The sequence below is a fragment of the Mustelus asterias genome, chromosome 23 (genome assembly GCF_964213995.1).
Source record: "Mustelus asterias chromosome 23, sMusAst1.hap1.1, whole genome shotgun sequence".
Lineage (NCBI taxonomy): Eukaryota > Metazoa > Chordata > Chondrichthyes > Carcharhiniformes > Triakidae > Mustelus > Mustelus asterias.
In genome coordinates, this window is record NC_135823.1 from 27274944 (window position 1) to 27300451 (window position 25508).

Sequence of the window (25508 nt, forward strand, 5' to 3'; positions counted from 1 at the left end):
ACACCCCCATGCTTCCTTGGATCAACTATGCTACCCCATCTATCCTCCATAGTCACTCACTCAATATCCACAATGTACAATCCTTAGGAGCCATACAATAGCAATGGAAACTATTTTAAAAATCACTGGAAAATGTTATACTTCTAACAAACTGATAAAATTCTAAATCACTATTTTTGAGACTGGAAAAGAAACTACCCTTTAAGTCCTTACTTGTTTTATAAGTAAACAAGAAACCACACAAAGGGATAATTGTTATAGTTGATATTACAGCTTCCTAAAAGTGTCAATAATCCTTGAATCAATGGACCCACTGCGGAGCTGAGGCCTGTCTGGGTTTTGAAACCCTGTCAAGCATTTATTATGGCTACAGTTATGATATCTTCCACTGTCCTACGCCCAACCATCTCTAACTGCTTTACCAATAATCTTCCTTCCATCATAAAGTCAAAAGTGGGGATGTTGCACAATGTTCAGCTTCAATTGTGACTGCTCAGGTACTGTAGCAGTCCATGCCCAATGCAGCAAGACCTGGACAATATCCAGGCTTGGGCTGACAAGTGGCAAGTAGCATTTCCACCATACAAATGCCCGGCAATGACCATCTCCAATGAGAGAAAATCTAACCATCTCCCCTTGAAATTCAATTATATTACCATTGCCAAATCTCCCACTATCAACACCACACCGATTACCATTGATAGAAACTGAACTGGGCTAGCCACATAAATACTGCGGCTACAAGAGCAGGTCAGAGGCTAGGAATCCTATGGCGAGTAACGCCCCGACTGACTCCCCAAAGTCTGTCCACCATCTACAAGGCACAAGTGAGTGTGTTGGAATACTCTCCATTTTCCAGGATGAGTACAGGAAGCTGCTTGATTGACATCCCATTCACCACCTTAAACACTCGCTCCCTCCACAGTGGCAGCACTGTGGTTAGCACTGCTGCCTCACAGCACCAGGGAATCGGGTTCAATTCCCAGCTCGGGTCACTGTCTGTGCGGAGTCTGCACATTCTCCCCATGTCTGCATGGGTTTCCTCCGGGTGCTCCCGTTTCCTCCCACAGTCCAAAAGATGTGCTGGTTAGGTGGATTGGCCATGCTAAATTCTCCTTCAGTGTCCCTGAACAGGCACCAGAGTGTGGCGACTAGGGGATTTTCACAGTAACTTCATTGCAGTGTTAATGTAAGCCTACTTGTGACACTAATAAATAAACTTTAACTTAAAAGGCTCCTTCGTCAGCATCTTTCAAACCTGTGACCGCTACCATTTAACAGGACATGGGCAACAGATGCATGGAACTACCACCACCTGGAAATTACACTCCAGGTCACACACCATCCTGACTTGGAAATATATCACCATTCCTTCACCGTCACTGGGCCAAGATCCTAGAAATTCCTCCCTAATGGCACTGCAGGTGTAGCTATACCACCTACACCACATGGACTGTAGTGGTTCAAGAAGGCAGCTCACCACCACCTTCTCAAAGACAACTAGGAACGGGCGATAAATGCTGGCCGAGCCAGTGAGCTTCACGTCCATGAACAAATAAATATAAAAAAATACATCTCCCCACCCTGCCTCCACCATCACCACCACCACCACTGACCGCCCAACTCCTCCACATTGGCCACCTCAGCCCTTCCACTGACAACCTGGAACCACACTTATCACTACTCCCCACCTGCCCCCGCCCCCCCCACCCCAACCATACTGGACATCTGATTCCAGCACTGACCTCCTGACACCTCTCCCCTTACCCCTCCCATCCAGACCCATTTACCATCTCCCTGGCTTCTCAAAACCAGTTGGACCTTTAAACTTACCTGCTTTATAGCAGCTGATGCTGTAAAAAGAGAGATGCCTCCCTTTCCCCTGACCCTCCTGCACTTGACTGAAGGTCTCAGGAACCTGCTGCGGGCGCAATTCTTAGCCGGCCAGAGATGGAAGTTTGGGCAAGAAAGGTGTGGCTGCATTTCGGTACAAGAAACCAAGGGCAGAAAACACCATCACGATGGTGACTGCCACTCCATGGAGGCTTTGGATCTACTGGTCTATTTCAGTAACAAAGCTACAGCATTGCAGCCCAAGAAAAATTAAACCAGTCATCACACAATGGATTGTTCAGGAGGACACTTGTGATTGTGTGAAATCAAAAGATGCAAAAAGATCAATTATATAATCAATTTATATAACTCTGAACAAAAATAAAATCCACCTGTAAGAATCTCAATTCATCTTCCAATAGGGATAGAATTTCTCCCACCAGTACTTGGGTGGAAGATGGTTGTTTGAGTTGATTTTCTGTGGTGGGAGATCCGAAAACCACCTGTAGAAATTCCAGGCACGTGGTTTTTGCTCCGAGTGGAATCACTGTGCACCACAATGTCACTCCCTACTTCAATTAATGTCCAAAAGGAGATTAATAATCACAGTAATGATTCTGATATAGCTGTAGCTCTGTGAAACTTCATGGTTCCTGATGATAACTTAATAACAACATCGTTATACTCCTGAGAACTGGGATCCGGTTTGGGACCAAGACAGTCACTATCAACCTTTGCAAAGTGGGATGGATCTGGTCCTGGGCCCTTGGGAAGATCTCAAGCACAGTGGGTCACTCATCAGAAAATTTTACATGCTTTATCCATACCTTCTGTTTATTTGTGGGCAGATTATCATGGGCAAAATTCCCACACTTCGCTGTTCAGCCGCTTTCTGAACAAGGTTCCACAAATGGCACCTGACTTGGAAAGAACGCTATCACACAACCATAGAATAGGACCATAGAATTCCTACTGTGCAGAAAGAAGCCATTTGGCCCATCGAGTCCGCACAAACTTTCCGAAAGAACAGCCCATCAAGGCCCTCCACTCTGCCCTGTAACCCTGGGCACTATCTATGGCTCAACCCCCTAGCCTACACATCTTTGGACACTAAGGGGCAATTTAGCATGGTCAATCCACCTAACTTGTGTATCATAGACTGTGGAGCACTCAGACGAAACCTACACAGACACAGCAAGAAGGTACAAACTCCACGCAGCAGTCACCCAAGGCTAGAATCAAACCCGGGTCCCTAGTGCTGTGAGGCAGCAATGCTAACCAACCAGCAGAGACAATAGAGAAATGACTATACTTGTTCATTGATGGACAACAATGCATCATAAATGTCATCATAGGTAAATGGACTCGCACTGCTCTGTCATTGATCCACCATTAGTTAATAGTAATCCATTGACCGCTAACATTGATCCGTTAACTGCTAACACTGATCCACTGAACACTAACCCTGATCCATCAACATTAATTTTAAACCATTAACCACCAATATTGATCCATTTACTGCCACCACTGATCTGTTAACCACAAGCGCTGATCCATGAAACACTAACATTGATTTGTTAATCACTAACATTGATTCAGCAGCTGCAGTGTTGGGCCATATAATCGGTTTTTTTTGTTTTAAACACTCACTCCGGCTTGTAGTTCATTTTGATCTCCGAATTACAGGAGAACAAATTGATGATTCACTCAAAAGGTTATTTTGCTTAAAGGGGTCAATTTAATTGTACCCACAATTACCAATTTAAAAAGGTCTTAGATCTTAAATGATTACAGAAAAATTAAAATGGTCACAGGTCATTACAGATGTAAGAGGGTGAGAGAGAAAATGATGAAAAAAATAACAAAAACTTGATTTGCCACTTTACTCCCAGCAAGAAAATGCTTCAACAATATCTAGCATTAGAATGCTGAATTATCTCACCAGTGAACTCTGTCACTGAAGTGACCACAGCTCCTGCTGACTGCAAGAAAGTCTTTCCGATGCTCAGTTGGGTTCTTTCCTCCGACATATGGTTGGGTCTTCGATATTCAATTGGATTTCTCCCATTCTCGATGATATCTCATGACTTACAGTAACAATCTCCAACTTATTCAACCTTTTGCACCCTTGCAGCAGATTTCTATTAACAGGCCATATCATAGAAATCATAGAATCCTACAGTGCAGAAGGAGGCCATTTGGGTAAGTTGAGGGTTTTTTCTCCCCCCCCCTCCCAGTCATTTATCTTGATGCTGTCACACAACCAGCAGAGACAATAGACAAATCACTAGACTTGGACAAATCCTTTTTTTGCAAACCAAGTGCAGGAATGCCCATGAGGCCAACCACATGCTTGTTGTGATGATTGAGGACCTTCAGTTATAATGACCAGGCTTAATGCTGATAGCTACTTGATCAACATTATACAGAACAGGAGCACTTGGTGCTGTCTTGTTTTAGGCATACCAAATGTGTATTATTCATTGAATCCAGCTAGACACCGGGATGTGACTCTTAACATCAATGTTGCATTATTCAACACCCAATCAGCTGCATTTCACAAATATGAGTTTTGTGATCCCAACTGCAGAGAAACAATCAGTTCGACTGAGTATTTGATTGACTGAGTCCACATTTATGACCTTTTCAATCTCCTTTTCAGTCAGATATTCATCTAGTTTTGTTTTCAAGGAGTTAATCAAGACAGTGTTAATTAGTTCTGATCGGGCTTGCTTGCAAATATTTACTATTCCATGAGAAAATAAAGATTTCTTCCAATGTTTAGTCTTGCTCGAGGCGTGTTGATTTTGAACTCGTGCCCGCGAGTGCCGCAGTCACAGTTGAAGCCAAATCACTTGCTTGTATTTTCATTATTTGTCCTTGTCAGCATTTTCTTCTCTCCAATAAAATCAGGTATGTTTCTGTGAGCAACTCTTCACAATTTAATGATCAATGCCATTCTTTTCAAATGAGGGTACTCAAAGTCTCACACGCTGATCCAAATGAGGCTTGGCTAATAAACTATACAGGGTTAAAGTGATCAGTTTCATTTTAGAATCAAATACTTTCCAGTAGCCCCTCTGTGCTTGATTAGCTTCATTTATAGCAGCTCCACATTGATTGGATAATTTCAGTAAATGGTTGATAATCACACCTAAAGCCTTTTGCGCTTTACGCTTCTGTCAATGGACACTGATTCATTGCACCCTTCAGTGGCAGCTGGAAACCGTATGTATCCCACCCTCCCTTCTTACCATTTAAATTTAAATTTGGTGTATTCATGTAAAAAATCAGTTTGAGCAAGTCCAACTTTCCAAAACATCATAGTTATTGGGAGGGCGGTGTGGGGGAGTGCAGGTGTGATCATTTCACCCAAGGCTGGTAAATCCTAGTTAGCTAGTTCATTAGTTATTAGAGTCTCAACACCGAGTGGCCACCCATTGCGAACAACCCTGTCAGTCCAGAGCAAATTATGTCTCTAATCGACCTATGCTCTTGGGCTACACCCAGCAGATTGAGATGTTCCCAGTTGCAAGGAGGACTGATGAGCTGACCTTCAGGCTGGCTCCCACCTATCAAATTTTCTGGCTTCATATATCTCTGAATCATGCGTGCATGCAAGTCTCCCTCCACATCAAGGTACAGTCCCTCGGGAAAGTGAATGTATGACACTATATCAGTAGCGACCTACACAAGATAGCACAGTGCTGTACGTAACTGATAGACATACCCATGTAATATTTGGTTTTATATCCTGTCATCTTTCTGTTTTCATTAATTTAATTATTTGTATTACTTTGTTTAAAAAGTATGGTTTGAGTGGCCTGCCATTCCCTGACGTTTGTATTCCTATTTGTGGTTAACTCCCTAATTTATCTCAGTGGGCTGGGTTGACCAGTCTTATACGCTCACTGGCCTAGGACAAAATGGAGCTCCTCCCATTGTGTATACATATTTCCGTTTCCAATGTGAATTAGGCTGTCAGTTTTCAGTTTAAAATCACCTGTCCTTCCTTAGCCCATTGCATCTGCTATAAAGCCGTGTAACTTTTGTGTTATACCGATAAGATGCATTCTTCTGCCATTTATGAATAATATAAACAGCTGAGGACTGATATGAGTCTGCACTAATCACTAGCCCAAGCAATGGTTCTTCAGATTATCAGCTAATATCCAGGCAAATGTCAATCCTGTCATTTTATCATTAGATCCATGAAGATTGAACTTTAAAAGGTTACTTTGGTGAAATTTTCTCAAATCATTCATTTTTTTTCCTTGCTACTCATTTGTGAAAGGAAAAAAAAGACTTGCACTTGTATAGGTTTCAGAACATCCCAAAGTGCTTTAATATCGAGTATTTTGAAGTGTTGTCACTAAAGTGGATAATGTGATTTCGGTAAATTTCCTTTGATACAATTCTTTACAAGCCCAAAGTCTATGTTGCACGAGTGCTCTTTCTTCAATGTAAACCAGGACAGTGAGGGTGGCCCTACTATTCAGATGGTGAGCTTAAGAGCACTCTCACCTAGAAGGCACCATCCAGGGATCACTGAATCCCCAGTTATTATTATTAATGACCAGAAGTTGAACTGGACCAGCCATTTCTGTCAGGGTAGGGTAGAGATGTGGCACAGAAAATGCTGGAAATATTCAGCAGGCCTGGCAGCATCTATGGAGAAAAATGGAGTTAACAGGCTGAATTATACAGGGCACCATGGTCCGCATATCCCGAGCTAAAAGATTGGGGGATGGGGTGGAGGGGGTGGCGGGGGAATAACAGCTGCCAGTAGCCTTCAGACTCAGCGGGGGGGGAGAGGGGGGTGGGGATAGGATTTCCACCCCTCAGGGAGCTGCCAACCAGAGACTGGCAGCTCTCAAGTACCTGCAGCACCACCATGCCACTGCTGGGACTACACTTGAGGCTTGAGAAGGAGGCATTCAGCAATGGATTGGAAGTGTTTGGGAGTTGGGGAGGGGTGTCAGCAAGAGGAGGTATGATTTCAGGATTGAGATCATGGTCAGGAGAGGAGCACCTTTTTGGGGATGGGGTGCTCTCTGATGGGCCTAGGTGACCACTTAAAGGGGAAACCCCTCAATCACCCCCACCCCCCCTGGATTTAGCATAACGAGGCCCCCACTTTAAACCCATCAGCAGGGGAAAAGGTTCTGTTGAAGGGCCATTAACCTGAAACATTAACTGTGTTCTTCTCTCCACAGTGCTTCAAATCAATAATAGTATATGGCGGAGGAATAATACAGCAACTTGTCTTTTATCATTAGTAAATTTGTACTTCATCCAGCTCAGCAGAGTTACAAACTCCTTCTGATTTCCTCCAACCCCAGCTGCATCCATTTACGGATGTTGAGCCAATGATCATCACGTGTCTTTAACAATGCAATTGGCTTAACAAATTAATTGCCAAAGCATGCAATTGCCGATATATTGACACACACCTGCTGTCTGACCTGCTGAACATTTTAGAACTGTAGAATAAAACAATAGAATTCCTACAGTGCAGAAAGAGGCCATTTAACCTATCAAGTCTGCACCCAAATCTCCGAAATAGCATCCCACCCAGGCCTTCCCCTCTGCCCTATCCCCATAACCCCACGCATTTACCATGGCCAATCCACCGAACCTGCACATCTTTGGACTGTGGGACGGAACGAGAAAACTCAGAGGAAACCCATGCAGACACGGGGAGAGTGTACAAACTACACGCAGTCACTCAAGGCCAGAATCAAACTCAAATCCCCGGCGCTGAGAGGCAGGAATGCTAACCACTGTGCCACCATGCTGCATTTTCTCTTTGTATTTCAGATTCTGTAGCATTTTGTTGTTGTGCTTGTGTGATGGTAGGCCAGAAGCAGGGGGGCCAGCTGCACTGAGTGGCTCATCTCCTTTCCAGTGCCTATCCAACATCTGCAAGGCATAACTTGGGTGTATGATGGAATTCTTACCACCCACCCAGAAGGGCATAGTTGCAGTCAAGTGCTTGACACCGTTCAGGGCAAAGCAGTAATTAAGTTGGCAGCCCTGTCACTGAACTCAATTTCGATTCCTGCTCTAATCGGGAACTCAATATAGACCCCTCCTCCAATATTGAATTCCATATCGAACCCTCCTCCAATAATGACTTCAATATTGACCCCGCCTCTAATAATGAACTCAATATTGACCCCTCCTTCAATAATGAGCTCAATATTGACCCCTCCTTCACTAATGAGCTCAATATTGACCCCTCCTTCAATAATGAGCTCAATATTGACCCCGTCTCCAATAATGATCTCAATATTGACCCCTCCTCCAATAATGAACTCAATATTGACCCCCTCCTCCAATAATGAGCTCAATATCGACTCCTCTTCCAATATTGACCTCAATATTGACCTCTCCTCCAATAATGATCTCAATATTGACCCCGTCTCCAACAATGAACTCAATATTGACCCCCCCTCCAATAATGTCCTCAATATCGACCGCTTCACCAATAATTACCTCAATATTGACCGCTTCACCAATAATTACCTCAATATTGACCCCTTCACCACTAATTACCTCAATATTGACCCCTTCACCAATAATGACCTCAATATTGACCCCTCCTCCAATAATGACCTCAATATTGACCCCTCCTCCAATAATGACCTCAATATTGACCCCTCCTCCAATAATGACCTCAATATTGACTCCTTCACCAATAATGAACTCAATATCAACTCCTCCTCTAATAAACTCATTGTAGACCTTTCCTCCAATATTGAATTCCCTATCGAACTCTCCTCCAATAATGAACTCCACATTGACCCTCCTCCTGTAATGAATTCAACATTGACCCCTCCACCAATAATGAACTCCAGAGGCTTGCAAAGCTTACTTCATCAGTACCTCATAGTCTCGCAGTCACTAATAAGGAGGGAACAAAATCAAAAATGGTATTGGCTCTGCCATCACATCATATTCCCTTCCAAGTTGGACATGCTCCTAACTTGGAAGTACATCACCATTCCTTCATCATTGTTGGATCAGAATTCTGGAATTCCCTACACATCAGCAATGCGGGAACATACTCAGCACATTGAGTGCAACACGTTACAATGTCTACGATGACCTACCATCACTTTCTCAGGGAATCTAACGATAGGCAAGCAATGCTAGCCTTGCCAACATCGCCCTCATCTCAAGAACAAAACTGGAAGAAAAGCTGCTGCGTAACAATCCAGAACAAGAACCCTGTCTGATTATTTTCCCCCTCCTTTTACTGACAATAATGAAACCAATTGTAGCTCACCCAATGACACTTGGAGGCTCTTATGGGTTGATTCAGCAAGAGTTTTAACAACACCAGGGGTTAAAATCCAACAGGTTTATTTGGTAGCAAATGCCATTAGCTTTCGGAGCGCTGCTCCTTCGTCAGATGGAGTGGAAATCTGCTGTCAAACAGGGCACACGCCGGCATCTCCACATCTTGATTCAGCAACCCAGGAATAAAATTAAGATCTTCCTGGTTTGCGTGTTGTGGAGAGTATGTTTGCTTTGAACTACTGGGGATGTTGTGAACACCTTCCAAAAATGCAGAAAGGTGAGCCTTGTGAGCTCATTCAGTCACCTTTTCAACTAATTCCAATAGATTCATGGTCTACATCTGCAGTTCTAAATCTGCACTGGCTATTCCTTTGCCATCTCTATAGGAGAGGATTTTCTGTTTTTTGTAGTGAGCTCAAAAAAGAGATACATTATTTAGTTCTAAATAATAAAGAGACCAAGTGTCATCCTGAACCCTCACCCCCACTTCCTACTGTTAAAATGAACAATAAAATGTTCCTCAGCACCCATCTCACAATCCACTTTAGAATCTAATTATCTGACATAGTTCAATGCTGATGCGTTCACTCATGCCAACGTGGCAATTGTTTTGACAGTCAAATTTAACTTTTCTGGCACCTGACCAAAACTTGTCCAAATGTTATCTAATGCAGCAATGATTATCAAAGTAGTTGAAAGGGTAGATAGAGAAAATCTAATTCCTCTGGTGGGGGAAGTTCAGAGCAAGGGAGCACAATCTCAAAATTAGAGCTCGGTCTTTGATGGGTGATACTTCCACCACACAAAATGTGGTGGAAATTTGGAACTCTCTCACCAAAAGGTCAGTGAGGCTGGGAGTCACTTGAAAAATTTCAAAATTGAGGTTGCTATAGTTTTCTTGGAGGTCTTGTGGCATGGTGGATAGTGACCTGGCTTCTGAGCCAGAAGCCCTGGGTTCAAGTTCAACTCGAGGACTTGATCGCCAAGCAAAGTGTGTTCGTAACACAGTCAAACAGGTTGAGTAATTTGTAAATCCTTCCAACATAGCAGTAAGGGTAGGAGCAATTCCTGGTCTGCCTTGTGATGTAAAGAAAATTTGAGCTTCTGCTATTGCTATTCATAGCTCTAGATTACAGCATGTACGTATGAGTGCATGTTGCCACAACAACTTGGACCCTGGAGGGCTGGTTGGCTCAGTTAGGCTGGAAGGCTGGTGTGGATCAGATTCAGGACCTCACTCCTTACCATACCCATCGTGGAGGTCATGGCGCTATGAGTTGGACCTGCCTTCGGGCAGAGAACTGAAAAAGAAGGAAGGTTTTGTTCGGCAAATACACTAAGAGCCACATAACCAAGGCAGGATGATGGAGTTAAAACACACATCAGATATGATCTAATTGAATGGTGGAATAGTCTTGAGGGGTTGATTGCCCGACTCCTGTTCCTTTCTATGTATCTGTGATGTTGGTTAAAGATACTAATCATGGTGTTGTTACTGAAAAGTAATCCTACAAGCCTACCATCATTCATTTTAACATGTAGCTTTACTAAAGATGACCACCGGGACAGAAACAAGGGTATCATTTAAATAGATTCTGGTTAGAATTTGAATGGCAAAGCAGTATAACCGGATGCAAGGCAAGGGGATGAGTGTAGCTGCTTACCAATACTGATTTGCTGTTGGCCATTGTTTGATTGATTTCCATTAAAAGCTTGCAAAGAATCACGGCATTTTTTTCCCTTTCTCATATCCACATTGCTGTAGATCGATCAGCTGAAGCACAGGTTAAACAAGGTGGAGGAAGAATGCAAATTGGAACGCAACCAATCCCTCAAACTGAAAAATGACATTGAGCAAAGGCCAAGGAAGGAGCAGGTGCTGGAGTTAGAACGAGAGAACGAAATGTTAAAGACCAAAGTCCAGGAACTGCAAACAATCATTCAGGTAACCACGGCCATCATTAACCCACATTTCCTTTCAAATAAGGAATCAAAAAAACATACAATCCGTCTTGCGGAAATGAGACTCTCACTTAGAAATGAAAACCTTCACTGTCATTTTAAACCATGGGGCATCCAAACTTGTGACAGTGTGGCGGTAATTAAATACCTTTTGATGAGCTTGGCAGTGACTCATAGACAACCTTCTGCTTAGAAAACAAAGCAACCATTTGTATCCTACTTTGAGCCACTGCCAGTCAATCCATGGAACACTTCCATACCTGCTGCCAACTTGTTATTTTCAGTGTCTCGCGGAGTCTGTCATTTTTCACACGTTGAAAGCACTCATTTCCATTCACAGAGCATGGTTCAAATTGTTTCAAAAAATGTCAGGACCTCTAATAACTGCTGTTACTGTGACAACAGCATCAATTCAAAAGGTTTCCAGCAGCCTGCCCAAAGCAGATCTGTTGGTAGTGTCGGCTACACGCTTTTATGTACTGAGTACTATATTACAATAAAGTAAGAGTTTGGTGGATTGAAGGGTGCATTTTGTAGGGAACATTCTTTTTTAAGTTTCATGTACCTTCTCGCCTCTTTCATCTTAGGCAAAGAGTGTGTGTCGGCAAGGATCAAGGTTGCAAATATTCACCGCTGTGGCAATTATATTAAGTAAACTCTAGAATATCTCTCATCCTCACATTTCCACTACTCGGCTAGTTGGGCAATCTTCAACAGATTGCAACAAACCCCTTTCCTCCAGCAACAATCATCACCTCTACCCTTTTCAACCTCCAATCCTATTTCCGATCAGTTATCTATCCAACTCTATATACAAGCCTGTCCACTGAAAACAACAGGACCCAATTTATGAGAGTGAGGTGGCTGAGTGGGGGAGCTATTCGTGACCTACTTGCACCCATGCAGATCGATATGGAGGCTGTGCAATTTACATATTCCCTTTCTCATCTGCATCATTGCCGGCTCAAGGTAATTCCAGCATCTTCATTGTCTGAGCTGCTTGTGGGTTTTGTACACAGCAGGAGGGCAGGCCAAGGGAGTGGAGTGTGGACTGGCACTGGTGCGCCTGTCGGGTGGATCTCCCTGGTACTGGCCAATTAGAATGCAGGAGCTTGGTTAAATTAGGGATAACAGCCAGGTGTTAGAGTCGAGTTGTGTACTCAGTGCAGCCTGCGGATAGGCTGCCTACGCAGAGAGGCGGTGCTGAGAGTCGAGCCCATGGACCTGGTCCCTCTGAGGGCCCAAGTCCCAGTGTTTATCACTTTGTGCAATCCCATCTACCAGGCCTTGGTGACGTGATATAGATGTTTAAGATGACAAAAGAGCATAGTGGAGGGTGGGATGTCCTTCCCCATCACTTTTCCATCACCTTTTGCAACCTCAGGATATCCAGCTGTATATTTTTGAAGTTTAGGTACTGTTGTAATGTAGGGAAAAGGGCAGATTATTTGCAGACAGTAAGTTCCCACAAACAAAAGAAGATAAATAATCAGATTTATGTTTTAGAAATGTTGGTTGGCCTGGCAGATCTCCTCTACTCTCCTTTGAATACTGCCATAGGATCTTTCATATCCACCTGAGAGGTTAGATGGGGCCTTGGTTTAACGTCTCATCTGAAAGACAGCTCTTCTGTCAATGCAGCACTCCCTCAGTACTACACCAACTCAGTCCCACATTGGGGGAATGTCAACCTGGATTTTGTACTCGAGTCCCTAGAGTGGGACGTGAACCCGTAACCTTTTAATGGGTTCTGTTCTCTCAACTGGTAACAGAGCTAGGTAGCATCAACCAAAGTTATAATGTACACAACAGTAAATCTATTTTGGAAGCATAAAAGTCCCAGCTAAGAGGTTATTGTGAAAAATTAAACGCATGGGATTGGGGTAATATTTTGGCATGGATTGGGAATTGGTTAGCAGTCAGAAAACAGATTAGGAATAAATGGGTCATCTTAGAAATGACAGGCGGTGACTAGTAGGATCCCACATTGTTCAGTGCTTGGCCCTCGCTATTCACAATATACATCAATGATTTGGATGAGGGAACCAAACGTACCATTTCCAAGTTTGCTGATGACACAAAACTCAATGGGAATGTGAGTGGTGAGAAGGAAGTTAAGAGGCTTCAAAGCAATTTAGACAAGTTGAGTTAGTGGGCAAATACATGGCAGAGGCAGTATAAAATGGATAAGGTGTGAAGTTATACGCTTCAGATGGAGAAACAGAATGGCTAAGTATTATTTCAATGGTAATAAATTGGGAAATGTTGATGTACAAAGGGTTCTAGATGTCCTAGTACACCAGTCACTTAAAGCAAGCATGCAGGTACAGTAAGCAATTAGGAAGGCAAATGGTATGTTGGCAAGAAGGTTTAAGTACAGGAGCAAGGATGTCTTACTGCAGATTACAGGGCCTTGGTGAGACCACACCTGGAGTACTGTGTGCAGTTTTGGTCTCCTTATCGAAGAAAGGATACAACTGCCTTGGAGAGAGTGCAGCAAAGGTTCACCAAACTGATTCCTGGGATGGCAGGATTGTTGTATGAGAAGAGATCGGGTCAGCTGGGCATGAATTAACTCAAATTTAGAAGAATGAGAGGGGTCACATTGAAATATATAAAATTTTGACAGTGTTGGACAGACTGGATGCAGGGATGTTGTTTCCTCTGGCTGAGGATGGTTTAGAACAAGGATATGGGGTAGGCCTTTTAGGATTGAGATGAGGCGAAACCTCTTCACTTGGAAGGTGTGAACTTGTGGAATTCTTTACCTCAGAAGATTCAGGAGACTAAGTAACTGAATATATTTAAGAAGAAAGTAGATTTCTAGACTACAGATGTCAAGAGGTATGGGGAGAGTGCAGGAGCATGGTGTTGAGATAGAGGATCAGTGACGATCATATTGAATGGTGGAACATGCTTGAAGGCTGAATGGCCTACTCCCGCTCCTATTTTCTACGTTTCTAAAATCCATAGGAATGATTGTTTCAGGGAGTTCCTCTAATATTAGCTAGGCATTACAGAATCATTTATTTATTTTCTAATTTAATTCGGGATGCTAACTTGTATCCCATAGTTTGTGAATGGATAGTTCTTTTAACTTTTTTTTACATCATGCATAATTATACACCCAATACTAATCATACCATTTAACTAATTACCTCACTAATGTTGGATGGTTTCTGTCAGGAAAGAACCTCACTAATATAAATTAAACCAAAGAACTTGAATGATCATCTAAACCAAGCATTAAATGATCTAACTTTGCGCGACACAAAAGTAACATAATACTCGCTCATCAAACATCTCACTAACTATGAATGACACCCCAACATCAAACACTTCACCAAGCATTTGATGATTTACATCATTCAAGCGAAACACTAATGGATTATCCAAACTAGTCAGGCACCTCAGTGAATGATTCATAGCAATCGCATCATTAATGATGCAAGCCAGTCAACTCCTGACTATTCATGTCCATCAAAATAGTTCATTGGCTGGTGTGTATCATTTAATGCCAATCAGCACACAAATGTTGAATGGTTCACACGAGTCAGACATCTCATTAACAATGAATGTGCAGTTGGCTGACTGAATTAATATCAAAGATTTGCTATCAAAACAATATAAATATTTTGTCTACTATTAATAAATTAGTGCTTTGAGGTTTCTTCTTGCAAGTGGCGAGCACTCAATTGGTCCAAGGTTATCCTTCATGGTAATTGTTTTCATCGTGGCATGGCAGGCATTCAGAGCTGTTGGGTTGAATATCAGGCTGGGTAGGGGTAATGGATTCCTTGCTCCAAAGCTAAATGGTGTACAAGTTAGTTTTATACTACAATTCACCAGCCCACAAGTTAGCAGATTTATTCATTTCAGTTTCTCAATGGACTTCTGCAAAATTCACTAAAGATCCTTGGGCAGTTCCTTTCAAACTCTCGACTACTTCCATCTAGAAGGACAAGTGCAGCTGATACATGAGAACACCAGCACCTGCATGTTCCCCTCCAATCCACTCACCATCTTGACTTGGAAATATATCGCCATCCCTTTGCATTTGCTGAGTCAAAATCCTGGAATTCCCTTCCTAATGGCATTGAGGGTCAAACCTGCAGCGTTTCAAGAAGGCAGCTCACCATCACCTTCTCTAGGGCAACTAGGAATGGGCAATAAATGCTAGCCAGCCAGCGATGCCCATGTCCCACGAATTAATAAAATAAATTGCATTTTTGCTACTTTAGTAGCAGTAGCCATTAGACTATATTAATTTCTGAAAAGATATGAATAAAAAAAGTGTTTTATCCACACTCTTGTTACCTCATGGCTCATTTTCTTCAGTTTCTGTTCACCAGTCTACTGCACTCCATCCCACACAAATTCCAACTAGGCTAGCACTTTGCATATTGCCTCCTGTCCTACTTGCTCCTTTAGCCCTCATTACGTGACTTTGACTGGCTTCCTGCCTTCCAGTGCGCTGAATTCAAAATACTTGTTCTTGTTTAACTTCCCTTTAATGTCGAACCAAAAATGACCTTGACAATCTCATCCAGCCTCTGACCTCCTGTAGCTGTCCTTGTCAGCCATGACTCAATTGGTAGCATTCTGATCCCGGACTAGATTGTATTCATTAAAAGAAAGATTCCATTCATAGAGGCTGTCGAACATGTTGGCCAGGGAGCCCAGCAAAACCTTCTTGGCTAACTTGTTACTCATTTGGCTGTTTCTTCACTGATCCCACATATTTTAATGAGCACCCATCCAGTAGTTTCTCCTGATCATCTAATATTCTGATTTTAATTTTTTACACAGAACATCAAAATCAGTCACCGGTATAAGAGGCGCGTTTTACCATTTCGGATCACCATGAATTCACTGGGTTTTATTACTGGGGCGTTGCAGACACTGAGTGTACTTGTACCGTCCTGTGAAATCTTATTCACAATGGATCGAAAAAAGATCTCGCTGTTCGTACCTCTTTTCAAAGTCAGGCAGTTAACGTGTTGAACACTACAGTTAGCATTCTAGACTATTTATTCTACATTTTACAAAGGACAGGACAGACCAGGGCAAGGATGTTAATGGTGATTGCAGTTACCTCTAATGAAGTGTTTAAATGAACTCCAATCGATAAAATGGCAGGTTGGACTTTATGATTGGGTTATTTAAACACGAATGTCATCTTCCAGTGTTAAAATAGCATCAATAAGACCATTCAGGCTGCTGCTCAACCACACCCATTTACTGGCAAGTAACTTCATAAAAATTCTTTATCATTTTAGGAAAAAATAATATGATCTTTGTTTAGGTCCATAACTATTGTCCAACTGTTATGGTTTTGAGTGCATTTTGGAGTATCAACTAAAATCCAGTCTGCCGAGCCAAATAACTCATCTAAAATCTAAATATTATCTTTCAGTAAGCTCTCTGTGGAAATAAACTGAAATCTAGAAAGGTTACAACGAAAGCCACTAATCTCCTTGAAGGTCCAATATAAACATAACGCATTTGAATTATCACTGACTACATCTCAGGCAGAATTTTCTGTGCTGATGAAGTTGTTTCTCTGGGGCCAAGTTCTGTGCTAAAGTGGAACTGGAGGGGCAGCTGTCAGTGTCGATAAGAGGCAGCTGACTGGGGAGTTGTTGCTGGAGCAGGTGGAAAAGGTAGATTTTTCCCATGTTATCCCCCTAATCTGATGACTTTATTCCCATTCCTCCCGCCTGCCTCTCCAGTGACAGTCACATCCTCAAGCCGTTATGGGAACCTGTGGGCTAGTGGATAAAAAAGAACTGTTGACAGTGATGAACAAGACGGGTGTGGATTAAAAATTTCCTACCTCTATGCTTGTTTAGAAACTAACCACCCCTACAATCTGTGCTTTACCATTCATCATTTCCCAAATCTATCAGGGGGTGTTCAACACAGGTTTTGGTACATTTTGGGTATAAAGCATGCAGCAGAGTAAGATCAGTAATAGTGGGGGGATGATAACAGAATTGTAAAGTTACTTTGTTGTGCTGTGGTTATATCTGGCGAGATCACGTCTGTTCATTTCTGTTTTATAATGGAAAAGAATTTAGCGATAAGCCTACTTAATGTAAACACCAAACCAAATGACTAATAATATTTGCTCTTTAGCTATGCATCATCTGAAGAAATCCCATCTATAGAATCAATCTAGCACATTCTGTAATCATCACTAAGGAGGCCTTGAGAAGACTGAGAACCAGTCAATTGTTTGAGATATCTCTTTCACACATGCTTAACTTTTGATTTTGTTCTCGGGGCCCACAGATTTCCCCCATGTGTCAACATGAAGTTCTGCTCTAGTGACATCATGAACAGCATTCCCAATTCGTGAATTTACTGGACTGGAACTTCATTACTTCAGAAGGGAGTTCAATTAAAATTATAACTAGTCTTGAAAGTCAAGGGGTCAGTTAGACTGACAGTGTACAGATATGTCCCTTCAGGACATTGAGGATTAATTAATAGGGCGGTACGGTGACACAGTGGTTAGCACTATTGCCTCACAGCGCCTGGGGCCCGGGTTCAATTCCAGCCTCGGGTCGCTGTCTGTGTGGAGTTTGCACGTTCTCGCCGTATCTGTGTGGGTTTCCTACCACAGTCCAAAGATACTCTGGGTTAGGTTGATTGGCCATGCTAAATTGCCCCTTTGTCTGGGTGACTAGCAAATTAAAAATGTGGGGCGACAGGGATAAGGGCCTGGGTGGGATTGTTGTCGGTGCAGGCTCAATGGACCAAATGGCCTCCTCCTGCATTGTAGGGATTCTATGATTAATTGTCAAATCAGTGGAACACCCTCTGCTTTAACTATACACGATTTAAAATACACTTTGTTAGCTTGAGGGCTGAATTTTGGCAAGCACTGTGAAAAACAACATTCACAATGAGAAATCAGCCTCCTGAGTCCAGATGTTGCATCACTACCTATCTACAACCTTAGAACCTTCCAAAACACACTATAGACATGGAGTGCTTATGAAATAGCAATGTAATAATAAGCAGATAATCTTGAATCCACAATCTCCTGAATGAGAGACACTTGTGCTGCCTCTGAGCCACCGCTGATGCTGGGTGTTGAGCATACCACTGCTAGAATAGGATATTCTGAGTGGATAAAAACCCAGTGGTGACCCATATTCTAAGCAGTATTCTATTTCTTACTCAATGAGCAATGTGGTAACGCTGTTACGATCCCAGTTGGTGTTACAACTGGACGGGGAGATCCCAGAATGTAACCCTGGCTCAAAAGACAATGGCTGGGAGACATCAGCAGGGGGCCTTTCACGAGGCTCCCAGGCGCATTTTTTCAGTGCAGTCAGCTCTGCGCTAGAAATTGGCGCAGAGCTGATTAGCATATGGAAGTGTCATGGAAATTGACATTTCCATATGATTAGTGGGCCCCCACTCCACCACCCTGGCCGGGAGTGGTTCCACCCAGTGGGGATTACAACTGTGATCCACTAAAGGAGAACAGGTGTCCTCACCCCGCTGGTGGGGACGGAGGCCATTGAGACCCCCGCCCAGGAGATCAGAGGCAAGGGGGGTTATCCCTTGGGCAGTGCCAACCTGGCACCATGGCATTGCCCAAGAGGCACAATGGCACTGTCCACCAGACACTAGGCAGTGCTAGGGGAGCGGGGCCAATTGGAGAGGACATACTGGGGGGGTCGATTGAGAGGGCAATCGGTGTGGGGGGGGGGAGGCGAACCTGTTGCCACACTGCACTGACCCACTCAGCAATATGCTGCTGGCCTCTCAGGCGGGAATATGCCCCGCCACCACTTTTCTGCCTGAATCACTCTATGGCATTCTGCATTGCATAGAGTATTAGAGATTCATTCTGGTGAATATGCCCAGAAAACAGGCGGGAAATACTCCCGTTTTCCCGCCTGTTGGACACTTTGTTTTGTTTTGGGAGAATCCCAGCCAATAACTTTTTTTGTACAACCTGGAGGAACAGAGTCATAGGACTACTAATTAGTTTTAACAACAAGAAAATATGACTAAACATGAAAAAATTGGATTTTGATACAGTACCATACATTAAGGCTGATCTTTCTCTAAACTCTCGGGATGACTGTAACACTATATTCTGCACCCTCTCCTTTCCTTCCCTATGTACTCTATGAACAGTATGCTTTGCCTTTATAGCGCGCAAGAAACAATACTTTTCACTGTATACCAATACATGTAACAAATCAAATGAAATACTCCTTTACTCCCTCTTTAACTGAACAATTACACTCAGATTTTAAAATTAACACTGATTACAAAGTACATCTTAAGCTGCAATGGTCTCATTAACACACAAAGTTTCTTTTAATCACACGAGATGACTGTGGTAAGACACACTTCTCTCTGAACCCGAGTGAATGCCTGTGGATTTCTCCTCAAAATCCCCCAGATGAGTGTTGTATTGTGAGCCACTTTGTATCACCGAACTCCGGCTTCAAATTCGCTTTCAAAAATCACACTTTCAAATCTTTTAAATTATGTTTTCCCTCTGTTGCTTCCATCAAGATTTTGCTTTCAGGTTTTACACTTCTCCCTTCAGGTTTCCTTGGTTTTAAAGGTTTATATACAGACACCAAGGTCCAACCAACAATTTCCAAAGTTATTAAAAATAATGTCTCCCAAACTATAGTAATTTCTCACAAACCTTAGCACTACTGCAAATATCTTTCTGGCCTCTCACAGTCCAATGCCATTTCAACTCTCTCTGCCTCTACTGTACAGTAATCTGTTCTGGTCCCCAGTTTCTTCTATTCCATTAACTCCAGACGTCTTGGAAACTTCTTTTCATTTCTCTAGTTTTCTTAACGAGTTGGACTTTAGATTTCCAGCATTTGTTTTCTTAACTATTACACCACAGTATGGCTTTTCTTTTTGCAAGGCTAAGAGAGATGTTCCCTCTTTAGCCTTCTAAAACCAATTGCTTCTAGCAGAGCTGTGAGAGCTGCCTTGTCTTTCACTACTGGTCTCCAACTGCAATCAAATTAGCTAAACTAAAACTTAAAAGCTTCTCTCTCTTACAAGGCCCCAGTTGCTAAGCAACTGCTGCTGGTTTATTTACTTTTCATGTGGTAGCCCTCTCTAAGCACAATAAAATCACAGTTGAAATTGAAACCAACCCCACACATACAAATACCTTTGTCCAGCATGGATCTAACTAGATTTTATTCTTCCAGACACACTAACATTAAATTAAACCCACTTAAAACAATTTCTTAAAGTTTACCAATATAAATCCCTTAATACTACCTTTGTGCATGTGTTTGTGAAGAAGACAATTTGCCTACCGAAAAACTATGGACATTTATGTAAAAGCTTGAAAATCTATCAAACTCTGAGGTTTGGATTTTCAAGATGATGCTTTTGGATATTTCACAAATCATTTGTGGATTTACATTCATTCATACGGAATTATTCGCCCGAGCTTAATTCTCCTCAACCATGATAATCTGGTAAATACACATTTTAGAATGTTAATATGAAATATTTGAGAAAATGTTTTGTCCTCATTTTCCATTGAAGCTCCAACATCCGACCCAGACCCAACAGAGCTTTACCAATACAATGTATAATTCCGTCTCGAAAACATTTAATAGACTAATGGATAACCTGAGACTCGTAACAGGCCATGACCATCCAGGAGTGAGCTACATGAAGGATAATGAATACCTGGGAGTCGTTAGAAGACAATAACATAACTGTGTGGTTCAGGTATTATCGTAAACCATGAGAGCCAGCCTTGAGCAGTTTATGACTGTCACATGAAACAGATCATATGATCACAGCATTGAAACTGTTCCAGGATTTGAAATGCAGTCTCACTACTGTGCACAATGGGAACAATATAAACTGCCACGGGATGCATTGTATTGTCTTATACTGGCCTAGAGGGTCTCTTCACCATCCTCTTCTACAGTTGATCTATTATGATCATCTTAAGGCCAGTAATGGCTATAATAACTGAGCAGAGTACTGTTAGCACAATGCTGCTACTATTTCGCAACAAGGATTAATTTAATACTTGGAGCATTGCTGGGGATAATGCCAACTATCTGTCACTGGCAAGACAAAAGCAGTATGAAAGCAATAAAGAAGAGTGCCTGCTTGCATGATTCTCGTGGCATAGCTGCTAGATTAGGTCAAAACTAAATAAGAAAATGGAAATGATTCATTGTGCTGTGACAGTGTTCGGTAATGTGTTGCGAGTGTCAGCGAGCTCAACAGTTTCCCACAGTGTAGAGGAATGTTCAACACTGGGGGTATTTGTAACTTCGGACTATTGTGTAAAGTGGGTGACATTGGACAAACCACCTGTTATATACCCGTCTGCTGATTTTTGGAAGTAAATAGACAGGAAAATTGGGAAAAGTCTATATCATTTGATATCACCCACTTTGTGCCATCGGTAAAGTTTACAGTAATACCCCTTCCCAGATAGTTTTCATTGACACAGATTTGGGGAAGGTACGAACCTGTGACTGAGAAAACCAGGTGGCTAACATTGGTACAATCAGACAGGTTGATAACCTCCAAAGGGACCTGTTGTTGAAACAGCCATGTTCATTTGTTGTATATTTCCCTGGTTTTGACACTCCCATTAAAATGGTTATTTAGGATATCTCACACATTCAAAAATTAAAGACCCAATTGAAGATGCATTGTATGTACTGCCATAGAGAAGTCAAACAAATCTATAGCACATAAACAAATCTCAAATTATATATTGGTTGAGGTTTAGCTGCTCTGCTTGAGACTATAAGACACCTGGAAGTGCTCACAGGTAACTTGCAAGGAATTGTCTAAAGGATACAACTTATGCTTTCTCTCTCACTGTTCTTATTTCTTTGAGTTAATGCCTCATCCATTCTACAGTAATTGTGTGAATTTTTTCACTTCCTTATTTAGGCTGGAAAACGGAGTTTACCTGACTCTGAAAAGGCAATCCTTGACATCTTGGAGCACGATAGGCAGGAGGCTCTGGAAGATAGGCAAGATCTTGTCAACAAGATTTTCAACCTACAGGAGGAGAACAGGCAAGCAGAGGAGCTTAGGGATAAGGTAAGGCCTCCTGAAGACACTTGGACAGTAAAACTCGGTCACAATGGTCGGCTGTACCTTGATCCTCAGATGACATCTGCTTAGGGTCATGAGTTGCTCCCATGGGCCTTTGTGTGACTGAACAGGCCGACTCTCCACCCACAGATCTTTGAGCACGTGAGGCAGAACATCCCATGTGGTGGTGGAGCCCGGAGTGCAGGATCGGCTTTCTTTCTTTCCTTCTCTGCCGCCACTCTGCCTCATCGCTCAGATATTGTGATTCAAAAAGTGACGCAGCTTGATAGACAAGTTGTCGCCATTTTGAACGATTGGTAGAAGCTCCTACCAGTCATTAGTAATGTTGCCTCGCTTCAAAGAGAGCTTCAGAGTGTCTTTGAAATATTTTCTTTGTCATTCCTCAGTTGGCCATTTGAAAAATGCGGGTTAGGTTGTCGGCTATGCCAAATCGCCCCTTGGTGTCAGCGGGACTATCAGGGTAAATAAGTGGGGTTACGGGGACAGGGCCTGGGTGGGATTGTGGTCGGTGCAGACTTGATGGGCCAAAATGGCCTCTTTCTGCGTTGTAGGGATTCTATGCATTGTTTCAGTCAAAGCTTCTGGGGGGCGGAGGATTCTCTGGCCTCTCCACAGCGTGTTTCCCATGGTAGGAGGCGGAGTGCGGTTTGCCACCGGTGGGATCTTCTGGTCCCGCCACTGTCAATGGGATTTTCCATTGATTCCACTCCCCGTGCCGGGAAACCCACGGCAGGGGTGCGCCGTCCGCGAGACCGGTAGATCCCACTGGCATGAACAACGAGAGAATTCCTCAGTTATTGAAGGTTGCCCGATGATGTTAATTATCATCTCTGATAACACTTCACAATTAACACACCACAACATCAAATAATCAGTGTTTACAGGTTATAAGCCTGAAATCTGAAGTGTCTTTACTGCTTAAAGCTGAATTGTTACTAGTTGAGTCTTGTGAACTGTTTCAGTACCTGGAGGAGAAAGAGGATTTGGAGCTGAAATGTTCTACACTGGTTAAAGACTGTGAAATGTACAAGCATCGGATGAACACTATCATGTTTCAGCTGGAGGAAGTTGAAAAAGAGCGCGATCAGGTCTGGATAACACTTCAATTCATTTTCTTTTAATGGGACATGAAATGCACCGAGCGTGGACCGGACCTTTCCCTTCAATTTAAATTGTTTACCCGTCTTTGATTTGCAATAATCCATTGGCTGTAAAGATATAACTGTGAACATCCCTTTTCAAGGTTTAATGTATCGTGAGAGATATATTACAGGAAAGCCTTTTTATTGTTTTGATATATCGAGGAGAATAGTGAAGTTTTTATCATGTAATATATACTGCTTTCGACAGAATGCTGTTCATTTATGTTTCCCCGTGTGAAATAAAGTGACTCTTCGATCATAGCCTGGGCCTTGGTCCAACCTTTTTGAGCGAGGGGACACATTTCAATTCTTTCCTCACTCAAATTTAGGAAAGATATAGGGGGTGATTCTCCAGTCCCGCTGCGCTGATTTTTTTTAGCACAGCGGGCGAGGAGATATCCACGGGGCCGGATTAGAGCGATCTGCGCTGAGTGTCCGGCCCCGAGCGCGTCTCCCCGGCGCTGTCAGCTGTGCGCTGGAAATAGGCACGGAGCTGCCTAATATATTCAAGATTTAATTTTGATATAATTTAAATATAATTGGCGGGCCCAGGACTGAAGTCTCCGGGCCCTCTAGCCTCTCCCACCAGAGTGTTTCACTCCAGCGGAGTTTATAATAGCTCCCCACTTGTGGGGAGCTGGCGGCCTGACCCCGCTGGAGTGAAGGGGGCAATCATGCCCCCCCCCCCCCCCCCCCCGGGAGGGTTGAGCGGCAGGAGGTTGCCCCCTTGGTATTGGCACCTTGGCAGTGCCAGCTTGGGCCCCTGGCACTGCCCAAGGGGCAATGTGCCAGTGCCCAAGGCCATCTTGGCATTGCCCACTGGGCATGGGGCAGTACCACGGGGGCGGGGCCCTATGATGGGGGGGGCATGGCCCATTAGGGGCAATCGGTGGGGATAGGCGAGTCCCGCTTCCGTTCTGCAGTCAGGATTGGTGGCGGAGGGAGGGAGGCCAGTGATTAGGGCTGGCCATCGGGGGGCGGGGGGGGGGGGGGGGGCTGGGGTTCGACCTGCCGCGAGGGGTATGGCAGGGTGGTTGCAACTGCCAGTGGGGAGGGGGGGGAAATCGGGCGATCAGGGTTGGGGGGGGGGAGGGGAGGGTCAAGTCAAGTCTGGGCCCAGGCATGCTTGGGGGGCAGGCAATCGGGCTGTGGAGGGGTGACAGAACTAGCGTTGCAGGGGTCGCAGAGCTGGCCAGCGATCGGGAAGCTGGCAGACAGGGTCCACTGTGCATGCGTCAATCTCGGCGCTGACAGATCAGCTCGTGCGCAGTGGCCCGCTCAGCGCTATGCTGCCAGCCTCTCCAGCGGGAATAGGCCCGGCCCACTGATTTTTAACGTGATTCACGCTGGTGCACTCTGCAGTGCAGAATGTGGGAGATTCTTCTCTGAACCCCCACTGAAAAAAACCCATGTGATTTACTCCAGTTTTCACACGAATTTGACGCTTAGAGTTTTTTTGGGAGAATCACCCCCATGGTTTGGCACAGCATGAAACATGAATTTCAATAAAATGTTGAGTTATGAAGAAAATATACAATTTGCTAAAAAAAATAAAGGAATGTCAAAGCCATAAATTGATATTTTAAAAAATGACTAATTAATGAGGATGACAATTTGAGTATGAGGAGGTCAGATTGTGTGTGTGTCCAGCTTTGGGGTGTTCACTCACTCACCCTCACCCACACCTACTGTGTGACTGTGAATCCTGGGACTGGGAGTGAGCCAGACACATGCTCACACTCTCTCTCTCTCTCTCTCTCTCACACGCACACAAATTATGTCTTTCATGCACACACTCTTGTCTCTCATACAGAAAAACAAAGACACACACACACATATACTCTCTGTCTGTGTCTCTCTCTCTCATACACATGACTGTCTCTCACACACTTTTTCACACACGCACACTCTCTCTCTCACACGCTCTCTCTCTCACACGCTCTCTCTCTCTCACACACTCTCTCTCTCTCACACACTCTCTCTCTCTCACACGCTCTCTCTCACTCACACGCGCTCTCTCTCTCACACGCTCTTTCTCTCTCACACACTTTTTCACACACGCACACTCTCTCTCTCACACGCTCTCTCTCTCCACACGCTCTCTCTCTCTCTCACACGCTCTCTCTCTCTCACACACTTTTTCACACACGCACA

The 25508-nt window shown here is 43.4% G+C and overlaps 1 protein-coding gene across 3 annotated transcripts in view; it reads left to right on the forward strand.

Annotated features, from left to right (window-relative positions):
* card11 (caspase recruitment domain family, member 11) overlaps window positions 1-25508 on the forward strand; it is a 242858-nt gene that overhangs the window by 109366 nt on the left and 107984 nt on the right. For all 3 annotated transcript variants that reach the window (XM_078240160.1, XM_078240159.1, XM_078240161.1), the window contains 3 exons: window positions 10904-11083; window positions 22045-22197; window positions 23175-23300. In XM_078240160.1, coding sequence (XP_078096286.1) covers window positions 10904-11083; window positions 22045-22197; window positions 23175-23300 — 459 coding nt within the window. The remainder of the gene's footprint in view (window positions 1-10903; window positions 11084-22044; window positions 22198-23174; window positions 23301-25508) is intronic.